This window comes from Poecilia latipinna, unplaced genomic scaffold, assembly GCF_001443285.1.
Source record: "Poecilia latipinna isolate Pla-1442-1.1 unplaced genomic scaffold, P_latipinna-1.0 Scaffold1003, whole genome shotgun sequence".
Taxonomy (NCBI): Eukaryota; Metazoa; Chordata; class Actinopteri; order Cyprinodontiformes; family Poeciliidae; genus Poecilia; species Poecilia latipinna.
The window spans coordinates 169,555-181,453 of NW_015113619.1; the positions used below are offsets into that span (position 1 = coordinate 169,555).

Consider the following 11,899-nt stretch of genomic DNA (forward strand, 5'->3'; position numbering starts at 1 on the left):
CAAACCTAAATCTAAAGTCTTATTGAGAGCCCATTTTGGCAGATTTCAGGGGGACAGACTCAGCCGGAGAATTAAACCTGACTTCAAAGGATAATTTCATCTTTAGTAAAATAGAGTCCTGTAACTATAAGCTAGAAATGAAAATTGCAGCTGTTGCATTTAAAATTGCCTTTCAGTGACTCACTCTGTAAGGAAAGAACCTACAGCATGACAAATAAGCCTAATAGACTTCAAGAACAGCTTTCTTAATTATACACCATGTGCTCCCAATGTCTCTTTGTACGCTGTTTGTCCTCCCTCTAGTTTTTCTCCTTGTCTGGCCCCATGGCAATTAAGCTGCTGTATGTGGATTTTATAAAAGACCTCAACAAAAGTAAACTATTCTGTTATTCTGCCACTGTGTAATGTTCCCACAGTGCTATTAATAAAAATAATTATTCTAATGTGATGTTCATTTAAAAGGTAATTTTCATCTTGGCATAAAATTCTCAAGGCATGATAACCTCTGATAAAAAATACCATATTGTCATGTTCTCACACACTTTAATAAAAAAGGGATTAACTGAGTTAACTGCTTTTTATTTAAGCCAGAAAAAGAAAAAAAAGTCTATAATAACACAGAATTAACAACTGCTAAATTTAGTGGTAGTAGAATATTATACCTTTTTGTTGTAATGTTTGTTACAGCTTTCAGTTGGGTGAGTTGCTCAGGTAGCCCGTGGAGATCATTCTGCCTTTAAAATGTCTTCTTTTACTTTCTCTGGAATTAGGCTACAACAAAACATAGCCTGTGAATAATAATGATTCTGCCACAGGGTCTGCTGATTGGTCCATTATTGCTTCTATTCTGTAAAAATGTTTAACACTTATCTTTGTTTATTTTTTGCGGACGATGCAGACTTTTTTTTTGCAGCAGGTAAAATCTGAAGCAGCTTTTTGGGTATGGTGGAAATATAAACAAATTATCTATTAACTTTAGGAAAAGCAAACTGCTATATGAAAACATATTGTAACATCTCTAAAAAAAGACCTCAAGCTGACAGAATTTGGTATTTAAATGGGGTTTAATTTAAATAATCAGTCCTCAGAACTGGAATAACTGCAGAATGACAAGGTCAGAATTTTCACTCTGACCATAAATAAGATTGAAACTAATATGAACTAACATGAAAACATTTATAAATTTAGAAAAGCGCATCTTGACTAAACTTATGAAAAAATTATAAAAAAATGTTTAAATGTCAACAAGCATCTGATACATGTACTAAACTGTGAAATTCTGTTAAGATAACATAAAAATCTCCAGTACTTTGAAAATATTTTTGAAATAATTATAAAAATTACAATTATAATACAAGTTTATAAACATTTTTTCTTTGAAGTTGCACTTTGGATAAATGGTTTATTTTAATTATCACTGTGGTTTGACTTGAACCTTGACTAAGGAAGGGGATCTATATGCAGGAACCTCGGCATTTATCCTTTCAGTTTCCCCTTGTTTAATTTCTTTTGTCCTTTTTGTAACATTAAAAGACAATATTCTCAAAGTGTCCTTGTAATACTCTGATGATTGTATTATTACCTCCGTGCTGCAGATGCTCCTCACCTGCAGCATACAACAGTAAGCTCAATGCTGGGCTCATAAATATTAACAAGGCACAGTTTGGCCTGATTTATGCATGCAAATCTCTGTATTTAATTACAGAAGTGTTGGTGTGCCTACTTGTTCTTCTTGGTCATTTTGTCGGGATGTCTTCAAACTATCCTCTTCAGATTAAAATTATTTCACACATTTGACTGTGTCTGCTTTAAACTTGAACACGATAAAACATTCCCATGATGTACTCCCAGGCATACTCTTGGAGCAGTTTTATCTTTGACACCAGCTGCCTTTGTTTCTCCTCTGCGTGGGGGAGCTTGGGAGTTATTGGTTTCATAACTCTTCCTCTGTTGGTAACCAGCCGAGGGTGACGGTGTCTCTGCTCTTTGAATGGTTTTATTAGGCCCCTGTGTTCTGTAAGCTGAGGAATATAACCGTGTGGAGGAAGATTGCTCCGCTGCTGCCCACTAAGGATGTTACATTTGCCTTACTTAATCTTTTTAATTAAAACTCTTAATTAATTTAGAGGACAGCATTTCTGTTAACCTGCTGTGCTACACGTGGCTGGGATTTGCCTTAGTGTAACAGTTAAGACTGAGGATATGATTTATTGTTTATTGTTTAAAAGTGTACTTTGACTGAGGCCAGCCCAGAGAGTGTTTATAGCCCGTTTGAAATGTCACACCAAGAAAGCATCCAAAGTAAACTCAAGTTGATCGCCAATCCAAAGTAGTATCAAAAACTGTCAAATCTTGTAATTTAACCTGGAACTGTTTGGTATCCATCGTAGTCCTGGTGGTGTTTCTCTAAAAACTGGCTGTCTTTTTGATTATGATAGCAGAAAATCAATCAAGTGACTTAAAAAAGTTGGATTATCTGTTGCACTGTTTGCACTTATGCCTCTAAATGGCAGATGATTAGATTGTGACTTCAGTGGTTGTGTGTTAAACATGCAACCAAAGTAAAATGGGACTGTTTTTGTGATCTATAGTTTAGTTTCCTTACCTTATGGACAGATGAGGAGCTCACTGTAATTTTCAAGAAACCCATACCTGTCAGGTCTCCCGTTTTGACTGGGAAACAACCGTATTTTACCCATCTGCCCCCGGGGTGCCCCCACATTAATATTGTCCCATAAATTTCCCGTATGAGATCCAGCATACATGGCTGTAACGAGTGGTTACTTTAATAGTCTTCCCTCTCTATCATTGCTGACCAGGTTGCCCATTCTCATCGTGGTATAACAGTATCTGCTACACTTACCTGTTATGAAAACTCTATCTTATTCATATTCTAAACGATGTGTCACTGATCTGCTCTGCTTTTTTTTATTTCTTTATTTTTTCCATTCACTTTTTATGTTTAAGCCCTCTCTTTCTGTTCCCTAATTTAGCATTGTTGGATATGTAGGATGTGAAATTGAACTCTTCAGCATAATGCACAACAGTTGCACATGAGAGCCTTCAGGAAACTAAAAGAGGAAGAGGACGGATGGTTGGGTCTTCATGGGAAATTCCCAAATTGTCTCATGGTGCCTATGATGGTGCAATTATTGTTTTGAAGAGGGTTTGGGGAGGGGGGCAGTTTTGAAACACTGTCATTGCAACACTTTGGAGTTAGTTAGTGAACTCCAAAGACTTTATTTGGAGATTTGTATGGATATATATATATTTTTAATATGGAAAGAAAGTAAGATAATGAACAAATTCGCCTGGTCTAATACTTCAGAAAAATTAAGAATCTCAAGCTAACCCAACTTTATGTTTTTGGATGGTGGGAGAAAGTGGGACCTTCCCAGGACTTTCTTGTGCCACATAACTGATCACATGTCAACAACTGTGGCATCATGTGGAAAAACGGGGAATAACTCAATGCAGTTCTTTATTTCAGATGTTTTTAAAATAAAACTTATTTTAGATGCCCACTTATTTTAGATGTTTTTAAAATAAAACTTATTTTAGATGCCCACTTATTTTAGATGTTTTTATTTATACTTTCACATTGAATAAGATGGGAAAGAATTTCACAAATCAATTGTGAAATGTGGAACATTGGATTGGCATGACTGAACAGATTAAAATAAGCAAACGCCTCTGCTCTTTCAGAACAAACAAAGGGAAAAGCTGCAGGTTCAAAGAAATGATCCCAGTGTATACAGAGGAAAGTTATTCATTATGAACACTTTCACTTTATCCATTATAGAGAGACCAAAATGTTACTTTATGTTAGTGAAAGTTTAGAGGATGATTTTCTTTGTACTTTGTATAATCTTGGGAAAAATATTAACCTCCTTTTGCAGCAACAATTACATTCATGAGGCTTGCTGTATTTCCACCCTGTAACTTAGGAAGGGTTTAGATAAGAATGGAAAGCTCCTCCATTTTCAAGGTTTTAAAGATGTTTATAAATGCTGTCAGAAGTGTTGGTTCCCAGACTACCTGTGAGAAACTTCATAACCCAGGTATCGAAGGTAATGACTCTGGCTAGTCAGAACAGATCAGACTGAATGGACACGGCACATGTCATGACATGAACTTGCTGTTCTCATTCTTGCAATAATTAATAAAGTGCAGTTTGAGTGAAAATCATTGATCGCTGCTTGGGAACTAACAGTGACAGTTCATCAGGGGAAACCCCATTTTCTTTTTCTTTTTTTTTAAAATATTTTTTCCATTATCACTTTCTTCACTTCCCTCTTTAAAATTTGGTTACTACTTCCCTTTTCTGGCTGCCATAAGCATTGTGACATTCGCCTCCACATCATCATGACTGACTAAATGAGTTGATAGAAAAGAGTCTACTTCATGATGTTGATCAGTATCTCAAAGTTTTGCTTTTGGAGTCCTCAAATATCTGTGGTGCGACTGGGAGGAAGTATGCAAAGTTTACAAAGACCCAGATGACTCCTTTTCAATTCTCTTAGTAAATAATTTACTGTGAGGGTCACAGTTTTTTGTCTTAATATTTTAAGACAAAAAAATTTTATTCCTCTGATGATACAATTTTCTTCAGAGGATTGTAGTGAATGTAAAACAAAACTCTCCAGAAATATTACATTACATGATATGGCCACTGCCATCTGACACAGTGGGTATGTTGTGTTCATTTTTTTTTTTGATGTCAGGTCATGCATGCAGTCAAAAAAAACTTAGTTTTAGTCTCATTTGGCCAGAGCACTTTCTTTCAAATGCTTGCTGTTTCCCCACATGGCTTGTGGAAAACTGACAGGATTTCTTATAACTTTCTATCAATTACTGTTTTATTATTGACTCCACAAAGGGTGACTATTGAAGGACATGGCTAAAATGTCTTATGTTAATTGAATTTTCTATTTGAGCTCCGGATCTTTGCCATTCTTCAGAGTTACCATAGGCTTCTTGGGTTTAGAAGTAAAAAAAATCCAGCAAAGTTCATTAGAGTTCACAGTTACAACATACAAAACGTAAAAAAATAAAAAGTTAAACAAAGGTTTTATACTTTTGCAAGGCACTGGAATTATAAAGCCAGCTGTGGATTTTAACAAACGTAAGCAAAGTGCCTCTCAAAGCCTCTGCCGCATTGAGGATCAAGCTTGCACATTTGCACTGACACCTAAATATTTTAAAGCTTTTTTGTCATTGACTTACAACACATTATCAAGTTTAGGCAGTTTCAGGGTCAAGCAGATTTCAGACTTGCTTACAGTAGCAATGTTTATATTAAAAGGGATTTACTAGAGTAAAATATAAAAGAAAATGTTGGGTCAACCAAAAATCTTCACATGCATTCATACACTCTAATCCAAGTTACCCAATTCTTCTTTGTTGTTTTTTGAATAAGGACCTTCTCAATGAAAAGGCAAGTTGCATCGATAAACAGCTTTCACAACAGACCGGATGGACAGTCTAGCACTTCTTTCTCACATAGCAACTTCTTAAGCCTTCAGAATTGAGCTGAACATTTTTTTTTTGCATTATTTGTGACAGTTTGAGTTATTTATCTCATTTCAAAAACAGATGAATTAAAATTAAACGCTTGTATGATGATGACACCTATAGAACTATTTTTCTGCCCGACGTTCTTTAGAGTTTTATAGTTGCACGATAACTCTCGGGAAGTCTGCCATTTGCATGCAAGGCTGGTTTCACTGCAGAGGAGAACGAGAGGCCTGACGCTCTGATTGGTGCAGGAGTTGCTAGACAACAGATGTCCAGCCAGCTAGGAGGTGTACTACCTGTGGAGGAGAGAGAGAGAGAGAGAGAGAGAAGGGAAAGCAGAGTGAAAGAAAAGGGTGGAAAATGCTGAGGAGGAGTGTGGCTTTCATGTGACAGGCATTTGCAGTGTGCAGTTTGTGGTGAGCGCAGTAGCAAATGCCGTGTGCGTTCACGCTGCAAGTTAGAGAAACCCCCCGAAATGCCTGATAAATCCTCAGTGTGTGGAATGTGTTTTCCACAAAGTGCCTCAGACGAACAAATAACAGCTTTTGATAAAAATATAGGCAATTTGTTTTATATTCTTACAACCAAAGACAGCTTAAAATCATTACAACACAAAAATAACCAAAGGCACAAATCTTCACGTAACAGAGAAAATAACTGTCACTCATGTAAGAAAACCAGAAGTTGGGGTCAATCCAGCTGATCTGATCTTTGGAAATTTACAGCTGAAAACAGGCTTGAGACAGATAGAATAGGAGAGGTGCTAAATAAGTACTTTTCAGTAACATAGTGAGACTGAGAGAGCAATTAGTGACCTTGCTCTGAGGGTCATGTTAATAAAACACCGTCCACTGAGCTGTCCTTGTTTCAGGCTCTGTCTGCGGCTCTGTGCTCTTCTGTTTTTGTCTACATTTGGCAGTACAGTGAAATATTATTTAAATGGACATGTCCTCACAGGCAATATGGAAACTCTGCAGCACCACAAAGTAGCTGTTTTAGGCTCTGTGTGCTGGAGTGAGGTGCTTCTTTTTCACAAGGTGATTTCTCTAAGGCATTATGTAATTTAGGATATTTACGTGAGGTTGTGTTAAAAGCAGTGAAAGCAGTTAGAATTGTTTTCTTAGTTATAAGTCCAAATTAGTCTGTCCTGGAACATTAAGGTAATAGCTAGTCCAAAAGGAGACTAGAAAATGGTGGATTTTTACCTTCATGAAAAAACCCCTCAAATTTCTAGAATGTCCTAGTGGTTTATGGAAACTCTGTTTTATGAGCCTCATCATGTTTGCATTTGGTCAGCATTAGCACTGAAGCCATTGGTTGTTTACGCAGTAAGTGGAGGTAGGAGGCAGTGCGTCACCAACAATCTCCCTGTTTGAAATGTGCATTGGAAAATAGAACATGGAAATTGTTTGTGAGAGTAATACTTACAATATGATGGTGGTTTAAAGGTTCATAAAATAGGACAAACGACTGATGCCTTTAAGATCAGAGGTGTTTTATGATGGCAGAAGTCTGCTTTGACCTTGGTCTCTCTTGGGTGTTAGCAGTTGTTCCCTTCAGTTTTCAAAACGCACTAATTTGGATTCGTATCGAATTAAGAAGTCAAGAGAGACCTCCGCTTCAGGTAATATATTAACAGGCTTTAATGTTCAACCAGAAAGTCTACTGCAGTGTAGACTTGTAGAGCCAACATCAAGACAGCAAAATTGGTAATGTGTCCATTTTAACCCCTATTTCATGTAACCACCATGGTCTAAAGCAACAGTTTTTAGGTTGATTGGGATAACAATGTTTTTTGGTTTATATGTTTTTAAATAGAGATGAAAAAAAATATATTTCTAAAATAATGTTTTTGTGATTTGGTGCTTTTTCTGTCAATTGTTCACTCATGGTAAGGAATGTAAAAACAAACCACTACGTCCTCTTTTGCTTCAGATTTGAATGTGTTGATAAAAGAACAGAAAACAAAAAAAGCCTCCTACTTGTCTTACGTGTTGGGAGTATGGATGTGTTCACCTGCTGCTATATTTTTCATTCTTTGGTTTTTCTTTCCTGGGGGAAAGTTGAAATGGGTCACTTCTAAAACCGTAACATGTTACTCATTATGACAACTGCTGTTCTGACTCACAGTCCAGTCAGTAGACCGGGGTATTCTCTGACAGACACATTTGTGTGTCGCTCTATGTTCATAAAGTCAGATGAAATCAGTGTAATCACTCTGCAGAGAGACGTGAGAGCCTGCTTGGGTTGCCATATCTTGTTTGGGGCTGTGCTGCATCCAGGCAGCCACACAGTCACCTCTGTACTTTTTAGTGTTTTCCTCTTGGCGTGGTATAATGTGTTAACTTTTCAAAAGTTTTCTTTGACACGTGCCATGAACAAAATATAATTTTTAGGACTAATGTCTTATTCTGGAAAATAATTTTTGCAGATAATTTTTAGCAAATAATTTTTGCTAATTACTCTTGTAGGAAATTAATGAGAAATGTGCACTATAGAAAACTAGTGGGGCTGTGCGAAAATGGTTTGTGGGTTGGCATAAAGGCTACTTGGATGGATAGAATGTTGCATGGATACCCAAATGCATATTACTGGGGCAGTAATAATTTCACTAGATGCACAGAATTTCTATCCTATTCTAATCTTTAATATTTAAATAAATAGTTGAAAAACCTTCCATTATATATTTTTATCCTGTTATCTGTGGTATTTTTTTTTTCCTCTTCATCTTCACCCTTGTTGTCTCCAGTGTTAAATTACTCCACAGCTCCAGTGTAAAGTTTTGGATGATGCATTGGGACATATGTTCCTCAAACATCTGGTCAAGTCTTGCGGATAGCGGGAACTCAATATACTTTCACATCTAGTGACGACTTGCTGAAGTTCAAATTTCACATGAGTATAAGGGAAGAAAGGGAAGTTATTGCATATTACTGCATGGCTGTTAGTTTCAGTGTGGATAAAAATGTCTTGTTAATGAGGGAGATCAAAAGAGAATGGTCAGAATTGTATTCGATTGTAGCAGGGCGATGCTAACTCAAATAGCCACCTGTTATGTTGAGTTCAATTTCTGAATGTACACTTTTAACCTAAGCAGTCAACTGAGATAAAGCAGCAGAAAACCACACCAGGTGCAACCAACATCAGCCAAGAATCAGGAAACTTAGGAGACCTCAGTTCAACGCAGCAGGGATGTGGAAGACAGCTCTGAAAGCCAATTTGAGACAAATTGATCCCATCAAGTGTGGGAAATACCAAGATGATGTTCTGTCTCTGCAATGATCTGACTGACAGGGTTCAGAAAATTAGCAACGAGCGACTATGAGTACTGATTTCCAAATGGCGTCACAATACAGTTGTATTCAACAAATTTGAAAAGTTAATTTATTTCAGAAACTCTATTCACTCGGTGACACACATTGTATAGATTCATTGCACACAGAGTAATGTGTACAAGCCTTTATTCCTGTATTTCTGCTTGCAGCTAATGGAAATAAAATGGATAAGGTTAGACTATTATGGCAGACTAATAAAAACATTTTAACACAAAAATGTGGGAAAATAAAAAAACTAAACAAAAAAAAAATCATAAATTAATCAAGTAAAACCAGAAAATCAATAATTATTTCTTTTGGTGGTAAAACAACATATTTATCATTAATGTTATAATAGCTATGGCATTTAATTGTTTAGTTTTATTGCAAATATAGAAATAACACTAGTCTTTAAGCCTACTGGCCATCAGTCTGCAGCAACATGTGTGGGAGGGGCAACGCTGGATGACTTTACGCTCCACAAAGTAGGAGGAAAAACTCTAACACACTTTCTCCCAGAGAACCTTCATACCAGTAACCAAGTCTATGTCCAAATTGGTCAAACATTTTAACATTCAGATTGCGATCTTTTTGTGTGCTTGTGTCCTGTTAGTGTTCTTGCATTTGTTCATAAAGCAGATGAAAAAAGATTTATCCTGCCTATACAGACAGTCATTCAGTGCAATCAAGAGGCAAATTACTAACCAATAATATATATATTCAAAAAGCAAAAATCTGGATCTTGAAACTGAATCATCGCTCACTCTACATAAATCACCAGAACAATAAATGAATCTGAACATTTCATAATACTGATCAAAATGGAACTGTCCAGAAATGACTTTTTATTTCATTCGTAACCTTGCCACGCTTACATTACCCGTCATTTCGGGTATATTTCGCTTTTTTTTCCCCCAGCTACTTGTCAACTTACACACCAGAGGTCATTTCGAGCTTACTGTGCCCCTTGACTGTGCTGTTATGTTGCTGTGTGTGGCGTGTAACCAAGCACATATCAGGTCACATTATTTCTGTCAAGCCTCTTAGTTCTGGTAAGCAAAAGAGCAAGCTGATGCAAAGCCAGCACGCGCAGACGGACTCAACATAAACACGCTGACAGTGACATTAACACTGTCCTGTGTCCTCCATCGAGGCAAACATGAGCTGGAGCCAGCTTCACGTTGGATCATTTATGCAGCCAATCACCATGGAGCATGAGAAATACTGTTAATGTCTGTGCGTTTGTGTCTCCTCTGCTTTTCTGTTAGATCACCAAAAGCTGGAGAGAGAGGCAAGGATTTGTCGTTTACTAAAGCACCCGAATATCGGTGAGTGCTAAAACACACCAGGACACATCCGTTTTGTCCCCCAGGTCTCTTGCGATATCTGCAATGGCTGTTCATCTTCGAGGCAGTTTGTTTATAATACAAGTGAAGAGTGAATTTGTGTGGGTGGATTGGTCTGTGTGTTTGAGTATCTAATGATATTGTGCCTGTGCAATCTTCTTGAAAGACTTGAGGAACCTCCAGCTAAAAACCACTCACCTTAATCCTCACTTCACCACTGATGGAACCTGCATCTCTCTTCTTATGTTTTCTTTCTTTATTATCACATTGAGCTCAATATTTCTGAAAATTTAGATTCATTTTATTGAGACATATGCAACTAGCACAGCAGGCAGTTTAAAACAGTTTAAAGATGCAGTAGTTAGCTTATAAATATGTATTTGTTAAAACTATGTCCTCATGGTATCATATGAGGCAGATAATCTGAGAAAAAAATTTAACTCCTCTGCCTCCTCACACTGGTTTTATAGCTATCTGCAAAAATACAACCGATCACAGCCAGGAGAAGGGGCGAAAGCTTGTCAATCAAGCTCACGTAGACGCTACTTACACTTTCTTCCTTGCTTCCTGCTGTGCAACACCTCCTGTGAGGCGATTAAGCTTGTCCAAGTTGCAGCACAGTTGCAGCAAACTGACAAGCTCGAGCTTGTCAGATTGCTCAAGAGCACCTCCCAAAACAGTGCTCACACCCTGATTATACCCTCCCAAAACAGTGCTCACACCCTGTTTTGGGAGGGTGTGAGCAGCATGTATAGAAGCATGCTTGACAGCCCTGATACTCTCCTCCTGGCTTTGATTGGTCATTTATGACTGGGAGCAATGGTTTCTGCAGGTGGCAGTAGGACCACTGCCACCTGCTGGATGTCAATTTTTGGGGGGAGTTTATCATTCTCATTATACTGTCAGGACAATGAAAATTTTAACAAATGTATATAAAAAAAAAAAAAAAAAACTTGTTTACATAAAAGTTACCTACTGCAGCTTTAACTGAAAACTCTTGCTAAATTTAGAAAAGTCCTTTTCCCAAACAGCTCCACATTTGATACTGGGATTGGTGCTTTTCTTTCTTTATCACTGTTTGATTTCCTACGTGAGCTGACTATGTTTTTGTGAAATCTCCTCCACAGTAAGACTCCATGACAGCATATCAGAAGAGGGTTTCCACTATCTGGTGTTTGATCTGTGAGTAATGGACTCCTCCTGCCTATCTGTTCACACACCCACCAGCACAGTCCCATTTTGCACCTTTCCTTGCTTGAATGAGATTAAACAATACTTCAGAGATGCTGTTAGAGATTCTGCTATTTCTAAACATCCTGAGATTAAACGAATCAGTTTCTGCCAAATGACCCAAAGGTTTTCATACAGCATAGAATAAACTTGTCAGATTTGGTTCTGCAGTAATTACAGATTTTATGTCTTTCTTTTTTACTTTAATGTTTTGATATGGTTTCCTCTTTGATAACCAGGTTAAGGTTTTGGAAAAAAAAGTTCCCTCCTGGGATATTTACTGTATGTATTATAAGCAAACATCAGACATAGGGGTGGAAATTTGAAAAGTGTTTGGAAAAAGCCATGCTTTAGAAGTAAACATACATTTACACTAATACCAGAAACAAGTAAACTCAATGCACAATTCTCTGCGGATTTGTTCTTATTGTGTTGTCCTGTGTTATTGGGGCATGCCATTAGCAATGCATAAGGAGAGCAGTGACTGACCTG

At 37.3% G+C, this 11,899-nt stretch overlaps 1 protein-coding gene across 10 annotated transcripts in view; it reads left to right on the plus strand.

Moving 5' to 3' along the window:
• LOC106958643 (calcium/calmodulin-dependent protein kinase type II delta 2 chain) overlaps positions 1 to 11,899 on the plus strand; it is a 55,231-nt gene that overhangs the window by 12,958 nt on the left and 30,374 nt on the right. For all 10 annotated transcript variants that reach the window (XM_015050640.1, XM_015050642.1, XM_015050646.1 and 7 more), the window contains exons 3-4: positions 10,100 to 10,159; positions 11,305 to 11,359. In XM_015050640.1, the coding sequence (XP_014906126.1) occupies positions 10,100 to 10,159; positions 11,305 to 11,359 (115 nt within the window). The remainder of the gene's footprint in view (positions 1 to 10,099; positions 10,160 to 11,304; positions 11,360 to 11,899) is intronic.